The sequence below is a fragment of the Mobula hypostoma genome, chromosome 19 (genome assembly GCF_963921235.1).
Source record: "Mobula hypostoma chromosome 19, sMobHyp1.1, whole genome shotgun sequence".
Lineage (NCBI taxonomy): Eukaryota > Metazoa > Chordata > Chondrichthyes > Myliobatiformes > Myliobatidae > Mobula > Mobula hypostoma.
In genome coordinates this window covers 54,014,928-54,040,089 of record NC_086115.1, presented here as the reverse complement: position 1 = coordinate 54,040,089, position 25,162 = coordinate 54,014,928, and the positions used below count along the sequence as shown (strand labels likewise).

The 25,162-nt window shown below is 39.3% G+C and overlaps 1 protein-coding gene across 9 annotated transcripts in view; it reads right to left on the bottom strand.

The window, feature by feature from the left end:
• LOC134359050 (fibroblast growth factor receptor 2-like) overlaps nucleotides 1-25,162 on the bottom strand; it is a 191,019-nt gene that overhangs the window by 80,484 nt on the left and 85,373 nt on the right. For 6 of the 9 annotated variants that reach the window (XM_063071905.1, XM_063071909.1, XM_063071910.1 and 3 more), the window contains exons 1-2: nucleotides 24,405-24,820; nucleotides 21,769-21,998 (exon numbers count right to left, since the gene is read on the bottom strand). In XM_063071905.1, coding sequence (XP_062927975.1) covers nucleotides 21,769-21,928 — 160 coding nt within the window. In that variant the 5' untranslated portion in view covers nucleotides 21,929-21,998; nucleotides 24,405-24,820. Of the gene's footprint in view, nucleotides 1-21,768; nucleotides 21,999-23,794; nucleotides 23,907-24,404; nucleotides 24,821-25,162 lie in introns of those variants that run through there. The other 3 variants (XM_063071908.1, XM_063071907.1, XM_063071906.1) reach the window with 3 other exon arrangements.

Below are 25,162 nucleotides of genomic sequence, written 5' to 3'. Positions count from 1 at the left end.
AACATACAGTGTTGTTGCATTATATGAAGCAAATCATATCAACTAGCATTGTGCAGGGCAGCCCACAACTGTCTCCGTACTTCTGGCATCAACATGCCTAACCATACACCTTTCCAACGTGACAGGAAACTGAAGTGGCCAGAGGAAAGTCACAGGGAGATCATACAAACTTCTTACAGTCCACAGTAAGAATCAAGCACCAATCTTACAGCTGGCACTGCAAAGCTCTGCATTAACCACTAAGCTACCATGCTAGTTTAACACAGCGTACATGTTTTCCTTATGGTTTAAGTACCATGCTACATAATTGAAAACTCTTAAGTATATAGTTTCGCTCAGAAAAAATTATTAGACTCTTCAGTAAAAACACTATTAATAAATACCAGCCCCAAATTAATGGGTTCCCTATTGGAAGTTCATCTTGAGCTTTTCTGTACTAAAAAGTGTCTTGCAATATTAATTTAGATTAGGATGGTCTTCAACAATTTTTCTTTAAAAATTTTAATACACTTAATAAAAATAATATTGTTTACTTAGTCTTACTATCATATCTTCGTAATTCTTAAATGATAGTCCTAGATAACTGGACCTGGTGGATTGACCATGTGAACTATCACTTTTGGCATACCTGTTTTTTAGTTTTAACATAATGTGGTTCAACTCTATTAATCTGCAACATTCTTAATTCTATATGAAAGTTGTTCTTTTTCTAAATGGACTGAAGTTTCAGATAAAAAAGTTGAAATGTGAGACTTTGAAATTCATTCTATGTAAAGGCAGAATATCAGCAACAAACAAGTATAAAATATTTTGTAACAGGATTAAACTTGCATTTATATCAAGTTGGCAAAAGGTTTTTATGGAAAAACATGTTTCAGGGTTATCATTATTTAAATGGTAACTAAAAAATGACAAGTTAAGAAGTGCAACAGAACACGCTTCAGTGAACCTCCAAATTTCCCTTCAAAGAAGCCAAAATACCACAGATGCTGATCTAAAATAGACATACACTACAGATCATGTATTATTTGTGAACAGAGAAAGAAGAATAATTTAGCAGAATATTGCACTTGTGAAATACAGCAGAGCAGTCAGCAAGTCTGAGCTTCCAGGAACTCCCCGTTATGTCTTCCTCCACCGATGCTGTCGGATCCGCTACGAATTGTGTTTTAACTCAATCCTTCACTCACAAGTTTTATAATCATGCAATCCAGAGAAGTGCAAACTACCAAGGAATAGTCATAATACAGTATCATACTACACCACAGCACAGAGAGAAGATCTTCGGTCCATCTTGTCTATGATATCACTCCGTTCAACCGCACACCTCAGTGCTCTATCATTACCCTGGTTTGTTCACCCAATCTCCAACACCTCATACTTGTCTGCATTAAAGTTCATCTGCCATGTTGCAGCCCATTTTCCCATCTGGTCCAGATCACTTTGCAAACTTTGACAGTCTTCCTCACTGTCTACTACACCCCACCTTTGGTGTCATCTGCAAATTTACCGATCCAGTTTACCAAATTATTGTCTAAATCATGAGTATCGATGATAAAGAACAGTGGACTCAGTACTGATCCCTGAAGCATATCACCAGTCACAGGCCTGCAAATAGAAAGATTACTATCTACTACTACTCTCTGGCTTCTCCCACTAAGCCAACACTAATCCATTTGACTATTTCATCCTGAATGCCAAACGACTTAACCTTCTGGACCAGCCTTCCATGTGGACTTTTTCAAAGGCCTTGCTAAAGTCCATGCAGACAACGTCAACCTCCTTTCCCTTCAATCTTCTTGGTAACCTCCTCATAAAACTCTAAGATTGGTTGGACATGACCTACCATGCTCAAAACCATGCTGACTATCCCTAATCAGACCTTGTCTATCAAAGAATTGATATATTCTGTCTCTTACAAACCTTCCAATAATTTAGCCGCAATTTATTTGCCAGGCTTGCCATACTATAATTTCCCAACTTATTCTTAAAGCCTGTCTTAAATAACAGAACAACATTAGTTATCCTCCAGTTCTTTGGCACTTCACCCCTGGCCAAAGACATTTTGAAAATCTCTACCTGAATCCCTGAAATTTCTGCACTAGCCTCCCACATGGTCCTAGAGGCACTGGTGATTTATTCACCTTAATTCACTTCAAGGCAGAAAGCACTTCTTCTCTGTAATCCAGATCCGGTCCACGACTTTACGACTCTTTCCTCAGATCTACAGAATGTGTCTGTCTTCCGAGTTAATCCAGGTGTATTTAAGATTTCCCCCATCTCTTTCGGTTCCATGTATAGATGAGCATATTGATCTTCATGAGAACCAATTTTGTCGCTTGTTGTCTTTTTGGTCTGAATATAGCTATACAAGTCCTTGGGTTTCTCTTTCATCTTATCTGCAAGAGCAATTTCATAATCTCTTTTAAGCCCTCCAGATTTCTCTCTCAAGTCTTCTCTTGCTTTCTTATACTCCTCAAGCCCCTTTGATCCCAACCGCCTATGCCTGATATGTGCCTCCTTTTTCTTTACCAGATATTTGCCTTCTTTTCCTTTTCAGTATAGTGCAGGCATATTCAATAAAACATTAGCTAAACAAAAATATTTATCCATGCAGAAAAATGACAATCAAAGAATGGCAAGTGCAATTCAGTCTGCTCTTTAGCTGGAAGTCTGGAGGAACTGTAGAAGTACCTGTGATTCTGCTCGCAAAACTTTTGCATGTTACAAAGGAAAACGGGTCTTAAGAGATTTCCTCCTCGGCTGTAATTCCATCATCAAGGAATTGGCAGAAGCAGTCACATTTACTATAGACAGGAAGAAGCATGTACTCCAAAACAACTCCAAAAATCTACAACCACAGAGACAGGACACGAGTGCCAAATACTACAGAAGTCCACTGTGTACGAGTAATATTTATAGCTTTATATTCTTAATGCAATTACTTTGTTACCTTTGAGCTCTTCCACATGTTAAAACTATCCTATTGATGACCGAAAACCGAACAATTGAAGACTTTTTTTTGAATAGGCTAACTAAGTGGCATACTATTAGATAATTGTATAAAAGTCTAAGATATCCTCTCAGGGGAAGAGATTGAGCAGTAGTTGGCAGTTCTGTAGCAAAATGCTGGCAGGCTCCAGGCTGTTTGTCAGCCTGATCTGAACTCCTGGTTCACCACTGCACCCAGGGGAATTCCATAATGAACAGAACTGAAGGGCCAGATGCACTTTATATCTGGCTCCTCAGCTTTACATGGACATTTTTAGTGCATCCAGCTTCACAGAAGTTGCCAAAAAGACAACTAGAAGGTAATTGTTTTAAAATACTTATTTCAATTAATATTATTTTTAATTAGTTCAATGTGTTTACTTCAGTCTACTGTAAAAATCTGGGAGCTAAAGTTTTCATTTTATTTTCTGCAGAAGTATTAAATTGCCCATTTTCTTTCCCTCTATATACGTTCCTCAATGAGGAAACATGCATTGCTTCACCAAGAACAGAATAAAGCTAGAATGTATGCCTGATCTTTCAACTTTTCAAAATGAAATTAACAATTTTAAATGATGAACCAGGCATGCAAATTGCTGTATTAAAAAAGAGGTTATTACCTCTTAATCTAACAGGTTAGTAACCGCAATTTATTTAAAACCTTCTATTGAAAGGAAAGGATGGAGGCTTCTTGTTGGTTTGATTTATTCAATATCTAGGTTTCAGCATTTTTTTTTGTTGGGAACATTCTATTGACATTTAGACCAAGCTGCATTGGTAAGCACTCGAACAGATGGACGCCACTTCTAGCAGCCAGAACAACAGCAAAAGATGAAGTACACTAAAGAGATTTCGAACCTTGCGCAATGGCATGAGAACAACAACCCAGCCATTAACATCAACAAAACAATCGAGGTGGTTGTTGGCCTATGGAAGCGGGGGGGGCGGGGGAGTAGGGGTGAACACAACTCTTTCTTCATCAATTCAGCTGCTGTAGAGATGGTGGACAGCTACAAATCGCTTGGCATTCATATCACCAGCAACCTCACCTGGTCCTCCACACTCATGTGATGCTCAAGAAAGCACATCAGTGTATGTGTTTTATGAGGCATCAGAGAAGATTTGACTTGTCGACCAGGATCTCTTTGGACTTGTACAAATCCGCTATAGTTAACATCTTGATCAGTTGCACCTCAGCCTGTCTTCACAACCGCGCTTCTCTGGGCTAAAGAAACCAGTCAATAGTGATCAACACTGCCCCGTCCATCACAAGCTCCTTTTATCCAGACCATCTTCACAGAATGCTGCTTCACAAAGGCTAACCGCATCATTAATATGTCTGCCATCCTGACTGTTCCCTTTTCTCTTTTCCTCCTTGTGGAAACTGGTACGGGAGCTTGAAAGTCCTGATGACCAGACTCAAGAAAGGCAACTTCCCCACTTCTTTCAGATTTCTGTACCAATCACCTTTTTTAGATTCCTTTCTCAGCACTGCTGCCTCATTTTTGAAACCTTAATTCATCCTCTCCCAGTTACTGTTACTGTCACTTTTATACTATTTTTCCTACTTGTTCAGATTGCACTCCTATCTTTGCTCCATTCTGCTGTTTTGCACTTGCCACTGCACCCATTCTTGTATATTTATTATACCGTGTATAATCTTTGCTGAGTTGCACGCGAGCAAGGAATTTCATTGCACCTTGGTGTATGTGACAATAAACTAACCTAATGAAAATTGTTCATGTGCTGTATGTTGGCCTAATAGGTCTCAGGAAGATGCAAAAGATCCCCATCCATGATTTCAACAAAAGTTGAGACATTATTCCCAGTGTTTTGGTGAACATTAACATCTTTGAACTAACGAAACTAAAACAGATTTTCTGGTACTCATCACATTAGTTGTTGCGGGTGTTAGCTAAGTGTGAATTGACTGTGATGTTTCCAACATAGCAACAATGATTACCCTTTGAAAGTAGTTCACTAGCTGTGTGTTTTAGGGAGGCCTGATTGCATGAAAGGTATTGCTGCATCAATGTAAGATACAGAATGAAAGAAACTGGAATGGTTGCTATTGCTTTGTCCTTTGAGGAAATCATGACGATGCCTACTCCACTTTGCTATCCTATCCCCAAATCCCTTGATTTTCCTGCATTCTAACAATGTATTGAATACTGTCTTGAATATTTTCAATAACCAAGCAACCACAGCCCTCTGTATAACAAAATTCTAAAGATTCACAATCTTAAATGAAGTTTTTCCTGAAATCAGATCTAAATGGCTAATTTTATCCTGTCCATGCTTCCAGTCACTACCTTCTACCCAAAAGAATCAAGCACCTAGATTCCAAGTGATTGCTGGCAAGAGACAGCCGAAGCTCAGACCTATTTAGCGTACTCAGACTTTCTTTCCCATTGCTGCTTTGATTCCAGCTTTCCTCCCTCAGAAGAAGGTATCCCAAAGAGAAAGGTTAAGATGAGGGCAAAGGGAAACCATCTCAGATATTGTTCCTCAGTAAATGACTTGAGAATTCAAGCGAACGCGGGTTTACCACTTATGGTGGGACTAATATTCAATGTGGATAGAGGTGTGTTCGCTGGGAACGAGGGGGTTTTATAGTTATTGAAATGAATCATTTTACTCCCTGTTCATAATTAGTAGAGGATGGAAAAGGGCAACACTAGCAAATATCCCATATGTATAGCACAACAAGGATATCTGAGAATTCCCACCTAATACACTAACTGCAGGTGGGTGAAACTGCAATATTTTTTCAATCATATTTTAATAATCTAACATGCAATTTTCACCACCAGTATCAACAGGGGTAAAAAAAAGCTGAGACTTTAACAAGGTTCTTTTGAAGACCATGACCTGGAGTTACGCTCTGACTTCGGTTGCGGGAATGGGACCCGCTCTCAGGGCCTCTATATCCCAAGGACGTGGCCTAGAAGACTAGAGTACCTTCAAGGTGCCGGATCTTCATGGCCCTGGAGATGGGGTGATTCTCAGCTGGTGTCCCCAACTGACGCGTCGCGGAACATCGGGAGCAACGGGTTAGCTGCCGTAGGCAGAAGCCTGAGCCTTTCTGAGGCCGTCTCTCTGGGCACAGAGCTCAGAAAAAGCGACGCAACAGACTTTTAACATCATGAATCAGCAAGTTGCTTGTTATATCTCCCCTCCCGCTGTGAAACGGGGTCACCTCTTTTTCCCTTATTAGGGGGAGAGAGAGCCTGTGATATGTCAAATTACCAGGTGAACGAGTAGTCTTTGGGGTACTGCAGGTCTGCGTCCTTATTGATGCTTGCTGCACACTTGAGTGCTCAGTGGAGGGTGCTGATGCTTTTTTGCTGATGGGGGGGCTTTGGGGTTCTAACGTTTAACTGTCATTCTTTGGGGCATTCTGTTTTCGTGGATGTTTGCAAAGAAAAGGAATTTCAGGATGTACATTGTATACATTCTTCTGACATTAGATGTACCTATTGAAACCTGTTGAATGTTATAGTGGAGTGACCCAGTAACATAGTGGTTAGCACATGCTTTACATCACCAGTGGCGGGATTCAATTCCCGCCACTGTCTGTAAGGAGTTTGTATGTTCTTCCCATGACCACGTGGGCTTTCTCCAGGTGCTCCGGTTTCTTCCCACAGTCGAAAGATGTACTGGCTGGTAGATTAATTCGACTTATAAGGAGTTTGTTGGTGCTTTTCATTGTAGCATTTTTTTATTTTACTACTTTTACTCAGTTGTGATACTAACTTTGACAAACATGGGCTTTGTATAATTTCTCACACCTGAATAATACAGCAGGGGGTGAGCAGAGTGCAACACATGTCTCCATAATTTCAAAGACATCACAATATCAAAGAAAACTGTTTATAGATTTACGACTTTGACTGCACTTTGTATACTGCAATATTAGAGGATAAACAACTATAACTATATATTACAAGTTTGTATTGACTGGTATTGATCAAGATCATTATTGGTTTATATTATAAAATCAGCTATTGATTGATTCTTGCACAAGGCTGGTATAATTCCACATTACTAGTACAAATTCTAAGTGATGGATTAAAACCCTTTATTTCACTATTTACAGGATTGTTGAGTGCTGAATTTTTGTAAGATGTATGACAACTCCTGACTGTGGATTTTGATCAATCACTAGACCTCAGTTGGTAATATCACATTAAAGGCATCTGCCTTGGTTGTTACATGAGATTTACAGTTCCTTATTTATTTGTGGTTTAGTCATTTATCAGTTTGTCTGTATTGGCTTGAAGTTAAATTAATGGTCTTCGTAGTCCTGGAGTAGAGATAGCTGAAGCAAAGAATGAATGTTGGTTCTCATTTAAAAAAAAATGTACCAGAGAATATCATTATTAGGCCCCTTTAAGTGAACCAAATTATTACAAAGACTTTCATGTTTTTGCTTCCTGTTGTTTTAGTTGAAATGAATGCTGGTGCTTTCATAGGATGAATTGATTGGAGGAGTTTCTGAGCCAGGCAGTACAAGGGGCTGTGGAGAAATGTAATCAACTGTGTGTTAACGCCTCTCCCTTGCACCATCAATCTCACTCACTATTTAACATCAGTTCCATGAAGCATTGTCAACATGCATTACATAAATAAGCATTGAAAAAATAACTTGAAAAAACTAAGCATTTACATTTAGGAATAACATTTTATGGATTTATAAATGATAAACATTGCTTGCAACATGGCCTGTTGAAACCTGTTTAATTCATCTGTGAAATTTTAATGAATTAAACTTTAGTCTTGTTTGAAATTGTCTGAGCCAAGTTCATGTTTTGAATCTTTTTTGAAAAAACTGACTTGGTCTGATGTCTAATGGAGAAGGCAGGTGTTCCAGGCTTCCTTGAGTGCATGTTAAACTCATTGTATAGCATGTTCATGCCAGGCTTGTTTTTCTCATTTCCTTATTTACATCTTCTCCCTGGCAGTTTCACAAATAGCATTCACAGATGAATTTAGCCTACCCATTTTGAATGGCTAGGCTAATTTACACATAACCTGCTCTTAATTAGGAGATGAAGGAGAACGTGTAGATTCTGGTCTTCTGGGAAGATTAGAGCGTGCCAGAGGAAACCAATGATAACATAATCATGTCCATCTTCATAAAAGAAGTCAGCAATAATAACACATAAAGTTTCTGCTGTCTGGCACAAGGAAAGTCGTTGCAAGTATCCTTCTCAACTGACCCCTCCCTATTGTCTCTCTTTATCAGCTAAACAGTGACATGCAGGGTGATTCAACCTGTGAAAAAAACTACTTCTGACATCTCCCCATACTTTTCACCAATCACTATGCTGTAAAAGATGCTGGCTGTATACTCTGCCTATGCCTCTCACTATCTAATACACCTCTATCAAGTCACCTCTCGTCCTCCTTCACTCCCAAGACAGAAAAGCCCCAGCTTGCTCAACATCTCCTCATAGCTACGCTCTATAACCCAGGCAGTATCCTGGTAAATCTCCTCTGCACCCTCTCTAAAGCTTCCATATCCTTCTTATATGAGGCAACCAGAACTGAACACAATATTCCAAGTGTGGTCTAACCAGAGCTGCAACATCACCTTGTGGCTCTTGAACTCAGTCCTCTGACTAATGAAGGCCAACACACCATACACTCTCTTAACCATCCAATCAATTTATGTGGTAACCTTGAGGAATCTATGAACGTGGAACCAAAGATCCCTTTGTTCCTTCACACTGCTATAAATCCTGACATTAACCCTGTTTTCTGTCTTCTAAGTTCGACTTTCCAAAGTGCATAACTTCACACTTTACTGGATTGAACTCCATCTGCCACTTCTCAATCGAGCTTTACATCCTATTAATATCTTATTGTAGCCTATGACAATTTACCAGCCCACCCTTTTACTTCCTCCTGTATGTCATTTATAAAAACACAAAGAACCGAAGACCCAGAGCAGATCCCTACACCAACCACTAGTCACCGACTTCCAGTCAGAATACACTCCATCTACTACCACCCGCTGCCTTCTATGGGCAAGACAATTCCAAATGCCTCCTGACTTTCTGAATGAGTCTACCATGGGGAACCTTGTTAAATGTCTTATTAAAATCCCTATACACCTAATCCACCACATTACCTTCGTCAATTTGTTTTGTTACATCCTCAAATCAATCGGGCTCGTGTGGTGCAATGTGCCTCTCACAAAGCCATGCTGAGTACTCTTAATCAGACTATGCTATGCTTCTCCAGATGAATTCTATAGCTATCTCAGAAGCTACAGACCTGGAGTGAAGTCAAGCCACCGATGTAAATTTGCCTAAGTAAAAAGTATAGTCGTCATTCTGAACAGAAATATTCTAGCATAATGTTGTAAGTAAATGTAATGACTACCTTTGTAACTTTCCCACTATCCCTTCCACCGCCAAGTACAATTCTGTTCTGTATCCTTGAGAAACAAGGAAAAATCAAAATGTGGGTAAATGTACATTTCTCCAATTTGAAGGTTGATTATAGTAATATGATTTTTTTTGTTTGTTTATTGAGATACTTTGCCCTTTGACTTGTGCTGCCCAGCAATCCCCAATTTAACCCTAGCCTAATCATGGGACAATTTACAATGACTAATTAATGAATGGACAAGGTAGTAAGGTAGTCACATAGGGAGCGATCCCTGCGTAGAGCAGGAAATGGGTGGGGGGGGGATGGGGAGATGTGTTTGATGGTGGAATCGCTCCCTACACGACTCCACTGTCCATTCGTTCCTCCCCACTGATCTCCCTCCTGGCACTTATCCTTGCAAGTGGAACAAGTACTACACTTGCCCCTACACCTCCCCCCTCACTACCATACCCTAAACAGTCCTTCCAGGTGAAGCGGCGCTTCACCTGTGAGTCTGCTGGGGTCATAAACTGTGTCCGGTGCTCCAAGTGTGGCTTCCTGTATACTGGTGAGACCCAACGTAGATTGGGAGACCGCTTCACTGACCACCTACACTCCATCTGCCAGAAAAAGCAGGATCTCCCAGTGGCCACCCATTTTAATTCCACTTCCCATTCTAATATGTCTATCCATGGCCTCCTCCACTGTCGTGATGAGGAACAACATTTAGGTTGATGGAATAACACCTTATATTCCGTTCAAGTAGCCCCAAACCTGATGGCATAAACATAGATTTCTCGAACTTCCAATAATGCCCCCCACCCCCTCTTCACCATTTCCCATCCCCTTTTCCCTCTCTCACCTTATCTCCTTGCCTGCCCATCGACTCCCTCTAGTGCTCCTCCCCCCTTTTCTTTCTTCCATGGCCTTCTGTCTCTTTCACCTATCAACTTCCCAGCTCTACTTCATCCCTCTCTCTTCATGTTTCACCTATCACCTTGTGTATCTCTCCCCTCCCACCTTCTAAATGCACTCGTCAGCTTTTTTTTCTCTCCAGTCCTGCCGAAGGGTTTCAACCCAAAACATCAACAACACTCTTTTCCATCGATGCTGCCCGTCCTGCTGAGTTCCTCCAGCATTTTGAGTGTGTTGCTTGGATTTCCAGCATCTGCAGTTTTTCTCGTTTCTGATTAACAGTTCACCCTTACCATTTGCGGGGATCTTGCTGCACACAAATTGACTGCTAAATTTATACACGTATCCACCCTTCAAAAATCATTTATTCCCTGCAATGCTCCAAAAAATTCAAATAAGTTACTAAGTAAAATCTTGCTTTACATGACTTTATTAATTGATAGTTTTATCAGTAACATAGATCTACATGGGTCTGTGTTATTAATTTCACTTAAGTTGACAGTATTGCTTCAAGACTAAGGGAACAAAAAAATGCAGTCACTGCTCATGTTCCTTGATCCTATACAACCTCCCTTCAGTCTGACAGAGAGTGAATACAAGACCATAAGCAGCATTACTTGAAATAGGTCACCCAGATCCTCAAGCCATTCAGCAAGCCCTTGGCAATTCGTTTCAACTGCATCCTCCCTTTTCCTCTAGTGGTCAAAAGTATAGCAGATCTCTACAGAGAAGATATTTAATGACTGGCTATACATAAATCTTTGAAGGAGAAAAATAAAAGAACATATAATGTTATGTGGATGACAGACTAAGCCGGACAGAATGGATACCTGGACTGGACCACTGAGTGACCACCTGGAGCTGGACCAGGGCTGAATAACCACTCTGTCCACTGAGTGATCCTGATTCCGATACAGTGACCATACAGTCAGATTAGAAGACTGACTGATTGCCTGGAGCCAGACTGCTGAGTGACTTCCGAAGCCAGATTAAGATCAGTCCGCTGCAACCACCCAGAACTGGAATACAGAGTGGCCACCCAGAGCTGGCGAGAGTGGCCAGTGAGAGTGACCTCCTGGATCAAAGCACAGTACGTCAGCCTGGAGTTTGCCCTCTGACTGACAACCCAGAGTTTGACAATGAGTGACGACCAGGAGCTGGATCAAGAGTGACACCCTGCAGACAAAGTTTTGACTGCTTAACTGCAGCCAGACAGAGTCACTACCCAAAGGGATTTCAATCATCTAAATTTCAACTGTGATTAGTTTATCATGTGGTCAGCACAGACCTGGTGGGCTGAACAGCCTGTAATCAGTACATGCTGTACATTTCTGTATTCTGTATAAAGAAATTTCTCATCTCAGGCCCAAATGTTTGAACTTCTTATTTTGAGACCATTCTAAACTCACCAACCTGGAGAACAAGGTCAGTGATCTTACGGAACCTCTAATTATTTTAATGTCAGCATTATATGCGCCTAAAATGTGATAATCTTATATTTTCAATTAATTGATGTTATAACTTATTAAGTATTCTAAAGCAGCGGTCCCCAACTACCGGGCTGCGGACCGGTACTGGATCGCAGAGCATGCGCTACCGGGCCGCTAGGAAACGATATGATTTGGCGATATGAGTCAGCTGCACCTTTCCTCATTCCCTGTCATACCCACTGTTGAGCCATTACGCATGCGAGGTCATTACCCGCGCATCATCCATTTCAGCGCGGGAAGATCAACTCCTCGAGCTTGCAAATGACGACAGGCTGAAAAGTATGTTTGACATAACATCTCTGCCGGCATTCCGGATCAAAGTCAAGGCTAAGTATCCTGAGATAGCCACGGAAGCACCGAAAACGTTGCTTCCATTTCCAACATATCTCTGCAATGAATGCAACGAAAACTAAATTGCGCAATAGACTGGACATAAGGAACCCCGTTCGAGTATCGCTGTCTCCCATCACCCTTCGATAGGACCGTTTTGTTGCAGGAAAACAATCCCAGGGCTCCCACTGTTTCAGCGATATTGGTGTATTGCAATGATTTTATATGTTCCAAACGATACTTAAAATGTTATGATGCTATTGACTTATATAACTATATAACGATTACAGCACCGAAACAGGCCATCTCTGCCCTTCTAGTCTGTGCCGAACGCTGCTCTCACCTAGTCCCACCGATCTGCACTCAGCCCATAACCCTCCATTCCTTTCCTGTCCATATACCTATCCAATTTTTCTTTAAATGATAATATCGAACCTGCCTCTACCACTTCTACTGGAAGATTGTTCAACATTTACTTCAAGCTCCCCTGTCCTCCCCTGATAATTCACTTATCACTATATTAATGCGAGGAAAATATGCGCTGTGTGTTTAATATTAAATTTATTAGATAAACCCTTTTAGAAACAAAATTGAGTGTACTAGCTAATTATCATCTATATTCCGGTCGTGATTAACAACCCCCACCCCCCCGAAAAGAATCGCCAAAAACGATTTGTGGAAAAAAATCGTACACGCATGCGCAAGTTACGCATGCGCACTGGTGCCCGCCCAAGGCTTCATGGTCATTGTAGTCTTTCTCGGGGTAAACCCAGCATATTTGACTGTTACCCTTGCCCATTGGCAACCCCCACCCCCCCGGTCGGCCGGTCCGCAAGAATATTGTCAATATGAAACCAGTCCGCAGTGCAAAAAAGGTTGGGGACCCCTGTTCTAAAGTTCTCTTCAATTTAAAATTAAGGCTGTGCTTCAGTAATTAACAAGTTGGGGTGAATATTCATTGGAATAGTTCTACACAAACATGGGTCAGTAATTCTAAATGAAGAGGACAAATAAAAACACACCGAAAATACTATTGCTGCATTTTACCCACTTATTTCACTGGAATACCATGCCATTAAAATAAAGCGGTCTATACACAAAGTGAAGAAATGGATTTATAACTGAAAAAAAATCATCAAATTTTCTGTTTTAGTCTGCGGCTAGCAATAATTATAAAATGATTATAAAGCAAGTAACAGAACAAAATTTCCTCAGAAACAGGCATTTCAAGATTTCTTGAATAACATGAAATAAAATATTGCAGTTTTTTTTTGTTTGTCACTTATTTCCATTATTTTCATGTCAGGCATTTGTTACACATGAACGAAGGCTGAATCTAATACTGAGTCCATAAGGCCATATGACAAAGGATCACAATTAGGTCATTCCACCATGTCTGATTTATTATCCCTCTCAACCACATTCTCCTGCCCTTTCCCTGTAACCTTTGATACCCTTACTAATCAAAAACATATCAACCTCTGCTTTTAACCCAATGACCTAGCCTCCACAGCTGTCTTTGGCAATGAATTCTAGATTCCATAAGGCCATAACATATAGGAGCAGAATTAGGCCATTCGGCCCTCAAGTCTGCTCTGCCATTTCATCATGGCTGATCTATTTTTCCTCTCAGCCCCGATCTCCTGCCTTTTCCCCCAATATCCCTTCGTGCCCTGACCGATCAAGATTCACTACCTCTGGCTGAAGAAATTATTCTTCATCTCTGTTCTAAATGAACATCTTTCTATTGTGAGGCTGCACCCTCCGGTCCTAGACTCCCGCAGTATAGGAATCATCCTCTCCACATCCACTCTATCTAGGCCTTTCAATATTCGATAGGTTTCAATGAGATTCCTCCATTCTTCTTCTGAATTCTAACAAATACAGGCCCAGAGCCATCAAATGCTCTTCATAAATTAACCCTTTCATTACTGGAATCATTCTTGTGAACCTCCTCTGGACCATCTCCAATGCTTAGAATCAAGACTGTTCTTGACTGACAATCAAGAGACAAGTGTGAACAAACAACAGACTATATAAACTGTATTGCCTTTTTTAAATTATTTCATTTTCAGGATTTAGATGTTGCCAGCAAGACTACTATTTATTGCCCATTTCTAATTGCCCTTGAGAATGTGTTATTCAGCCACTTTCTTGAACTGCTGCAATCTTTCTGGTGAAAGTACATTCATAGTGCTGTTGAATTAGGAGTTACAGGATTCAGACTATGTGATAATGAAGAACAAATATATATCAGAATGGTGTGTAACTTCTGCTATTGTGAGCTCTTTTAACATACCTTGACAATCAAACACAAGGAAATCTGCAAATGCTGGAAATTCAAGCAACACACACAAAAAAATGCTGGTGAACGCAGCAGACCAGGCAGCATCTATAGGAAGAGGTACAGTTGACGTTTCGGGCCGAGACCCTTCATCAGGACTAACTGAAAGAAGAGATAGTAAGAGATTTGAAAGTGGGAGGGGGAGGGCATGGGGATATCCGAAATGCCTGGCCTGTTGCGTTCACCAGCATTTTTTGTGTGTGTTGCCTGACAATCAAATGCTCCTGACCTGTTAACACACACAGCTAATTATCTTGTAGTATTATTAATACACCTTTTGATCACACAGCTGTGTTTGAAAAACCTACTGAAATATAGGAAAAATAAATAATTCCATTTTTCCAGACACTATGCCAACCAAACTGATATATTTTAGTATTCCAGTACCAAACAAAAGAAAATCAGAGCTAAAGGGAATTCAAACTTATAAAAAACTCAATGGTGTGTGGAGCAAGCGTAATATTGAGTTGCAACAAACAGTATGGTCACAATTATTCAGAAAAGTCCAAGTTTATAAATACATACTGCAGTTTTGATACTTCCGACTCTGCAGTAAAGCTTCCTTAGTGTATGCCTGACCAATTTAAACATGCAAGATTGAAACTCTACTGACAAAATGCCTTCCCACAAACTGACATGATTATAACTATGTTATTTTAAAGGGTCTAATCTTATGCTTTAAAACTATTTGAACATAAAATGAATATTTATTGATGAGGTTTAGATCTTGATATTATCTTTTCCAAAGTAACTCTCATTACTGTTCTGAAGTTTAAGATGTTACACTTCATGAAGAGTGCACTGCCAACTCTTTCTTCCTTCCTCATTATACTCCAGCCACTCACACAGATTGTGCTGCCGAGCAAAAAAGAAAACCTAGCTAGATCTGGGAATTTGCAACAATTCAGTCTTGACGATTAGAATCTACATTTCTGAAACAAGTGTTCTCTCCTTGCTGTTTTAATGTAATGACTTTACATTTGCTTTAAGTCCAAATTCCATTTTTTAAAGGCTGAAATCTGCAGACAGACAACAGAAGTACTTACTGTACATTGGAAGGCTATGCTATCATGTTTAAATCTGGTGAACAGAGAGAAGATACTTGGCTGATTTATTTTTATGCCCCATTGATTTGACACTATCAAGTTCACAGATGCCAAAATGAAATCCAAAGTGGCTTTAACCAATGATTTACATTTGAAACTGTCTGCTTCACATTTTTAAAAACACTGTTCAGCATCCACTGATATCATAAATAATGTAACATTTCCCTTATTTGGTACCATCTTACTTTGACGGCATAAAAAAAGTTTGAATAGTTAACCACCTAAGAGCTAAAAATGGTTTGAAGCTCTCAGGAAAGTTTCTATTTACTCTTGGACATAGATTACTTCAGCTAACATTTTGCCACACAGATACCGCCTAGAATAAATGCTTCAAACTATTAAAAGGAAAACAACTAAATCTTACAGCAAATTACTACAATCTGGAATTGCAGCACAATCTCATGCTACATAGGAATTTTTTGTCAAAAATTTCATCATCCCATTTTTAAAACAATACCAAAAGAAAAGACCCAATTATTTTTGGAAGATTTTAATAAATAATTTCTTCATGTTTGCCTTTCACTGTTGCAGTTTAACAGTAGCATTTTATTGCTTGATGTTTGATTTTCTTTTGGAATTTCTGCTCTATATCCTAGGAACAAATGAAGCATCTATCCATTTTTTCCTTGGTTTAAAAAAAACAAAAAAAAATTAATTTAATTGATTTTTCCTATTTCACCAGGTATTTTTTTGAAGTTCCCTCCTTACCTTGGGAAAACCTGTGGGGGTTGAGTATCTGTCATCTAGATGCCTGCTACAAATCCCTTGAACAGGGGCATAACCCAAAGGACCAGAGGGTCAAAAACTCATGAAAGATCAGTTTGACTCTGGTATTTCATTTCATTTCTACAAAGAATCAGTTCTCTGCTCCAGGCTCAGTTTATGGAAATGAAAAGAAAGACTAACACCAAGAAGTTACACTTATGCTTTACACTTAAAATAATTCCACAGTGCAACGCAGTCTCGAAGGTTTATAACTGTACATCCACTCATTACTCATGTAAGTAAAACTACACCACCTGAGTCAAGTCAGTCAATAATCACAGAAAGATCCAAAGCTCTAAACAGAAGCATATCCATGTAACACACACAAAATGCTGGAGGAACTCAGCAGGCCAGGCAGCGTCTGTGGAAAGGGGTATTGTCCATGTTTCGGGCTGCGCCCCATCATTAGGACTGAAGAAAAAAAGATGAGGAGTCAGAGATAGAAGATGGAGGTAGGAACACCCAGTGATAGGTGAAACTGCGGGGGGGGGGAAAGAGGGGTGGGAACAGGTGAAGTAAAGAGCTGGGGAGTTCATTGGTGAAAGAGATACAGGGCTAAAGAAGGGGATATCTGATAGGAGAGGACAGAAGCCATGGAAGAAAGAAAAGGAGGAAGAGAACCAGGTAAGGAGACAAGCTGAGGCAGGGAAAAGGAGTGGGGAATGGTGAAGGTGGGAGGAGGTGCGCGTCACCAGAAGTTCAAGAATTGGTTGTCCATGCCATCAGGTTGGAGGCTGCCCAGACAGAATATAAGGTGTTGCTCCTCCAACCTGCATATCCATGTATAATTCTGACTCAATTATAGAAAGCAAAATATGAAAGAAAGAATGAGTAGAAAATATAAGTTTTAAACATGCAACATACAATTAAAGATTTTATCAATGGACTAATTTATGTATTAAGGCCAGATTGAAAAGAAATCCCTAGAATTCATTCCTGGTCAGGGCTAAATAGTAGAGAAATTAATAACTTACTTAAAAAAAAACGCAGTTGCTAGAAACCTGAAATAAAACCAAAACATTATATAAACACTCAATAAGTCAGGTAGCATCAATGGAAAGAGAAACAGGTTGTAGATCTGTCATCAGAACTGCAACAGTGAATATATAAGCAACACACATCAAAGTTGCTGGTAACGCAGCAGGCCAGGCAGCATCTCTAGGAAGAGGTACAGTCAACGTTTCGGGCCGAGACCCTTCTCTGCCCGAAATGTCGACTGTACCTCTTCCTAGAGATGCTGCCTGGCCTGCTGCGTCCACCAGCAACTTTGATGTGTGTTGCTTGAATTTCCAGCATCTGCAGAATTCCTCATTTTTTTGCAGTGAATATATAAGCTAGTTTTAAGCCCCAGAGATTGTGGGGTGGTGGGGGAGGGGGGAGGTGGAGAGAGATAGCCGGGATGAAAAAATAGGAGTACCAAAACCATATTGTTTCAATTCTACACGGGCCGCTTCCTCTTCCTCAGTGTATTTTCCAAAGCATTGACAACTGTATTGGCACTGCTTTCTACATTCATATTAATCTCAAAAATCTCATTGCTTTTGTTGCCAGTTTTCATTCTACTTTCTCATGGCATACATCGCTTTTTCTTCTTTCTGGATCTGTTGTCTCCATCTCAGTAGATAGATCGCCAACAAACATTCATTTTAAGCCCACAAACTCCTACAGCTACTTTAACGATACTTCCTCCTACCACACCTCGTCTGAGAGGATTCCATTCCTTTTTCCAAGTTACTCCATCTCTGTCAAGTCCGCTCCAGTGATAAGGCTTTCTGTACAGATGTTGTATTTTTTCCTTAACCGTGGTGTCTACTCTACCATTATTGATGGAGCCCTCATCCACACATCTTCCATCAGCCAGACCTCTGCTTTCGTTCCCTCTCCTTTTGATCAGAGCTAGGCTAGAGTTCCTTCCACCATCCACCACACAAGACTCCACATACCTCTAGATTTATCTTACCCTCCCCTTTCAGCATTGCTTTCTCCACTGTCCATGCAATCACAATACCTGCTTTTTTAACTCATCCCTTTCCACTAACCAACAACATAAACCATCCTTCCAGGCAATGATTTACATCCACTCCTCCCAATCTAATATACAGCATTTACTTCTTAGGATACAATCTCCTCTGCATCGAAGAAACTAAGCACAGATAGGATAACTGCTTCTTGGAACACCTTGTCTCTGTCATTTGGTTCTTCCATCCCTCTCCCACTCTGTATAACGTTTTTAACCTTTTTTTCATCCCGTGGACCCCTACCAGTAACCAAGGGGTCAATGAAGTTCAGGATGGGAACCCCTGGTCTGCACTGTTCTAATAAAGTTTGAAAAACAGTACTTCACCTTCCATCTGGGCATTTCTTTTGTTTATGTGTCGTAATATCAAACGCAATAATTTCAGGTAACTCACTTTCTCTGCATTAATCATCTCTCTCCATTGATGACAATTGATCTTACCCAGCATTTCAAACATTCTCCTTGTGAATTTAATTCTCAGCATTTTACAAGTTCTACATGAATGTTTGTTTTTACACACTCTAACTATCCTCATTAATATATGTCAACCAGACAGCTTTGTAAACAGGCTATTAGCAAGATAACTCTGGCTTCCCCCTTTCAGAAATATTTTTGCCCTACACAAGCAACACCTGCTTTACAGCCTTTACAGCAAGGGTTCCTAACACTTTTTTATGCCATAACCCTTTTCATTCACCGCAGGGTCTGTGGACCTCAGGATGGGAACCCCTACTTTACAGTAACAGAAATATGCACTTGTAGAAGTTAAATATCATATCTCAAGTATGAAACAATATTGCAGAATTCACAAACCAACATACAAAAAATTGAATGCAGAATAAAACTCATTCTCACAGATTTATGTGGAAAATACTAAATAAATAAACATTAAATTTATCGCTTTTGCAACTTGCGTTCTTGAAATATGTGCAGATGACCCAATTTTGTATTACAGAAAATCGCAGTGTGGATTGTTTTCTTTGAATGCATCCCCAATAACAAGTGGATTCATACATATTCTTTCTTCTTTAAAATCAACTTATTTTGTCATTTTTTACAGATCTGATGAAACAGTTTCAATATTTCTGTTTTACTTTTCACAGATGCTAAGTAGAAGCTGGATCTTTTATTTCATTTCTGAAATTCAGTGGATGTACTGAAAAGATGCTGAACTTCACTTTAGATCACTTTAGGGATCAAGGTGTCAAGCAGAAAAAGTTTTTACGCAGACTCCCTAGCATCTAAATCTGACCCTTCCTGCCAGAACAGCTACAAGCCTGGGAAATTAGTTAGCTAAGCCCAATACCTCTACTGAGGCATAGGCTCGACAGAGTCCTGTGTCCTGGGCCAGTCTTTCAAGTTGTCCCCAGGTGGAGTCCAGTTTCTCGGTGTCAGTGTTAATGTCGATGTCACCTCGCCAGATGTTCTTTGGCCAGCCTCTCTTCCACTTTCCCTGGGAATTCCACGTTAGCACTTGCCTGGTGATGTTGGTGCTTGGCTTACACAGTACATGTCCTATCCATCCCCATCGTCTTTTCCTTAAATATTCTTCTGCTGGTAGCGGGTGTGCTCTGTGCCATAGACCGGTGTAGCTGATGACTTCTGGCTAGTGAATCCGAAGGATTTTTTGAAGACAGGAATTAATAAAAGATTGCATCTTTCTCATGATAGTTTTTGTTGTCCTCAACAACAAAGACCGGGAAATTAGGGGAGGGAAAATTTGCAGCGTGCTGATTAAACTGAAATACTGAATCTAAATAAAAGTGTATATTATGAAAGAGAAGATATTTAAGGATGAATGGGTCAACTACAAAGGCACAGCTTTTACAATACTTTCTGTTAAGAACTGCAACCCTAAACAATGTACAACTCTTAAATCACTCTCAGGAATGTACCATGCAGTCACAAGATGAAGGCATAAACTCACAGTTCTCCTCATAGTGAACTTGTGATTTCAAATGCTTTAATTTGGGCAGCTGCCAAGAGGAGGCCAGGCATTTCCCCAAAGAAAGGAGGAAGGAGAAAATTCAATCCAGGGGACTAATAATTTTGTTACAACTAGAGCCTCACAGTTTTTTTTTACCATCTTTTAACTTGATGCAGAAACACTTCTCAAAACAATATTTTTTTTAAATGAATAGATACTGGGGCTAGGCTACGAGTTTGAATTCCCAGCTTTTAATATTACACAATTTACCACAATTATACAACATACATAATTCTGATGAATAACAAATTAAAGATTCCTCAATTATTTAAAGCTGAAAAATATTGAATGTTTTTGAAACTTAATCTTACTCTATGAATCACAAAACAAAACCCCTATTCTAGAAAGACAATATTTCACGCTCCCCCCTATCTTGCGTTCTTCTTTACATAATCAAAAGACCATGACAGCTTTCTTGACCAGTTGACTCCTACACCAAGCTGTCACTACAGTTGCTCCTGTTACAAGCAGGAAGAAAATAATACAAGACTCATTAACTAGTGATGAGAACCTAACAGTTCTCTCTATATTCTCAGATTACTTCCAAGTGAAAACACTGACTGCAATTTCCCTCAACTGTCGACAGACCCCTGGACATAAGCTTTCATTCAATTAATCTATCAATCAGTTAAGAAAATCTCATTTAGTCTATGCATGGCATTCCACGTCTTTGGCAACAATTATATGAGATGCTACTTTGAAATCGTTAATTCTAATAAGCTACAAAACCCACCAAGGTCAGAATAGCGACAAAAATCTTGGCATTCTTTCATAATTTTTAAAAGAGATTTTTTGCTGAAATTTAAGGAACTTTCCCAGCTTAAATAGTGGATCTTGACAGACATAGTAAAAAAAATGTAGACAATCAAATACATTAACTTCATGATAACACAGCGCACGTCACCATCAAATGTGCTTTGAGGAAGCCTTTTCAATTCAACAGCATCTCACACTGACTTTCTAGAGCCACTGCAAGGACTCAGTATCAAAAGCAAAATAAAATTACCAATTTATAGAGATAACAATGCAACAGGAAACTACACAAAAAATTACAACTCACTATCTAGTAAAGGTATTGAAGGAAAATACAATTAACTATTTCATTTGTGTAAGTTTCTGTGTTTCTTACCCAAGGGGAAGTTAAGAACTAAATAGTGGCTTATAAAAAAAACTTCGTAAAACATGGGGCTTTCAAAGACAAAACATCAGAAAATATACATTAATCAGCCACCAAAGCCAAATTCTAAAGTTTGGTCACCATAGTGAACCTTTACAAATAACTTTAGTTATCCTATTGTAAAGTTTGCAAGTTACAAGTTTTAATAATTTACGCTAAATAAAACCAAGAAAGACTATAAACATTTGAATATTCAATTAAACCTTTAATCTCTTTTTGACGTAATCAAGGCAAGCATTTAGCTTTAAACTATTGGAAGTTAACTTACCCTCTGCTTCTGGCACACCATCAGCAGGTTTAATCTGTGGCCGTGCTAGAACAATTGCTGCCATGGTTAACATGGCCCAGCAGACCAAGCAACAACTAGGCATCCTGTTAGTGAAGATAGCTAAAGTGGTGCTGGAACTCCATCTTGACTCTAATCCCATCTGAATTCTTGTATATCGGCATGAAAGATAAATGTTTTCGTCTTAACCACGTAACTCCTCCCTTGAAAGGCTGTAACAGTAAGAATTAGTTCGTCAGTCGAACACTTATGGAAATCTGCTTCAATGCAGTGTAATACTCACAATATGAAAATTGTTACTTTTGCAACTGTGACAGTTACTCCACATTGTAACATAAATAAACCTATTTTAGTTTCTGAAACATTGCAAAATGAACTTAAAACATCTTCAAAACCATGTTTTCTTTACCCCAAAAAAAGAATTATTTTACTAAAGCTTTTAAAGTCTCCTATTTCCACAGTATCATGCTTGGAGAGCATGAACCCATATATCATGGACTCAGTGAAATGAATCACAATAGATTAATAGGTGCAAAGGGGATATGGCAACTTCCCCCTTACTTCCCAGTTCTGAAGAAGGGTCTCGGCCAGAAACGTCAACTTTTTATTCATTTTCATAGATGCTGCCTGACCTGCTGAGTTCCTCCTGTATTTTATGTGTGTTGCTTTGGATTTAGAGCATCTGCAGACTTCTCTGTGTTGTAAAATTCTTATACAAGACAGTGGTAATAAATCTGATTCTCATTTCTGAACTTTCTTCATTTAGTTTTCCCTTTTGTATTCTTTTTGCAATTGAGATTTCAAAGAATCCTACTGGAAAATAAGGTTAGAACTGCTCCACTAAACAAGTGTTTAGTCAGAATTATATACTTGAAATGACTGTGCATCCATTCAGTATTTTTCCCAGTTGGTACTGGAAATGAGGATGCAAACAAGTAGAGCTATCCTTCTGTACAAGCACTACATGGGAAACTGGATCAGCAAACCAGGGCTGCACAGCCTGAGTAATAGATATTCTGACCTGAGTCAAAATATAAAGTCATTTATAACATAAAAATCAGCTAAAGGAAATTAAGTAAAACCACTACTCAAGATTAAAACACATGAGAAAAGGATATCTGCGTCCAGTGTCCAAAGTCTAAAAACTCTACCTAAAACCAATTTAGCACCTTCCCTAACCAAATATTAACTGTTTAATTACAGAATCTGAATGAAATATAATTCCAATACTTAACAATTCTTTACTGATCAGATGGTATCGACTTACATCAGTGAAAAATTAAATTAGCTCATATTGCACTTTTCTGCTCAAGAAAGTTCTGTTGCTGATCAAGATTGAGTTACACTTAGCTTTAGAACAATGCCTTCCATTTCAGGGCTCTCTAACATCTCTGAGCATATCTTGCTTACATGAAGATTAAACAGAGCAGATGATCTGCAATTCAAAATATCAAAATACCACACGATCATCTGACCACAATTTCACATGGAACATGCACTGTTAATAGTGTAAATTATACTTTCAGCAAGAAAAGGTATTTCAAACAATCTCACTCAATATCAGAAGCTTTATATTTTTCCAATACAACTTATGAAAATATTCTGCTATTTATGGTTATGAAGCAATAGAGAATTTTAAAGTATTTTTCTCATATCCTTCATTTTGATTTTAATGTACTTTTAGTAAAAAGAAGTAGCATTACTCGGTTATATTATATCTTCAGATAATTTGGCCAAGTAAATGACATAATTTGAGTGTTAAAAATGACAGGAGTTCTAATCTTTGCATTTATACCCAGCAATATTTGCTATACAGAATACAGCTTGCTATATAATTCTTCGCTATACAGAATTACAATCATAACACAATTGAATAAATATTTCAGAAATTACTAGTTTCCTGAAGAAATATTTACACTTTAGAGTATTTTAAATTGCCACACCTTGTGTGGTAATGTTTTTAAAAATACAGTCACTTTAAGGAAAATGCTCTATTGGTCTGAAGTACCTCATCTGGAATACAACAGTGGGTATGCAACTTTTCTCGGACTGTTTACATATTGGCCCCTTGCAGCAATACAGAAATGCACAGCAATCCTTTACACGGTTCCTAATACAGTGAAAGCACGTCTTTTTTGAAAGGGAACTTTGTCTCCCTCCACAGACTACATTGGGGAGGAGCTGTCAAGTTAATTTGATTGATGGCCTCAATGCCACCCGCTCTCCAAACCATTTTCACCTCATCACATACCTGCCCAAATTATTCTAAACATGGGAAAGGCGGCGAGGTTGAGGAAGGCACTGCATTCCTTCCAGCTAAAAAGCCTCCATGTACAGTTTGCAAGTGAGCACTTGTTTTTCAGTGACTAACGAAGTTTAACTTCAAAATGTATATTGAACAGAGACATTATTACTTTTCAGACAGTACATTTTTCTTTTCTACTCCCTAAGAATACCACAATATTACATATAAATAAAGCATAAAATAAAAAAGATACCGCATTTCTGATTTCAAACATTACATATTCTCATTTTTTAAGCATACAATAATTGTTTGCAATCCAACGCTGCCGGGAAGAACTACCTTAACTACCACAGTACAAATATGACCCACGTACCCCACAGCAGACGTGTGTACAGGATGAATTAAAGCAAGGAATGTAGGCTCCCTCGGGTACTCTTCTAGGAACAGTTGTCCCTGGACTACTTGGATCCAACTGCCACGGGTCTCCGAGGAAAAATCAACTACTTGGATCAATGAAACATGGCCCAAACACACATATCCAACATGCGGCTCTCGCAGAATGAACAGGACTGTCCATCTCTGTAGATAAATGTAGCTTACTTTTTTTTTAAAAATCGGAGAACTAAATTACAAGACATCACAATTCCTTGACAGTATTCCTGTAAGAAAGCGGAGATGGCAACAATAGAGTGCAAAAGCAGAATCTGTGGCCCTGACTGTGAGTACACTTCATTCACTAGCTCGTTAAATCTCCAAAGCCTTGTGCTGTCTGTAAATCTTTTCTCCCTCTCTCCCCTCTTTGGTCACTCCCCCCCGTTTGTAATCCGAACCCGTTCCTGCACTGAGCTTCATCATCAAACAAGCAGAGCAAACTGCCTCTGCCAATCAAATCAGTTTTCAGTAATGTTTAACTCTGCGGGCCAGCCTGTAACTCCTCCACTTCCCAGCATGTCGAACTTGGCACACGGTCTGCTGGCATGCCCCTCGGCTCAGTTTAGTCCCAACACATGAACAAATATTTGAAAGACTAGTAGCTGCTGTATTCACATAGCAAAATGAATTTAGGAACAGGAAGCTGCAAGACAATGAGGTATTCATTAACGTCTACCTATTAGTACAGAACGCACTAAT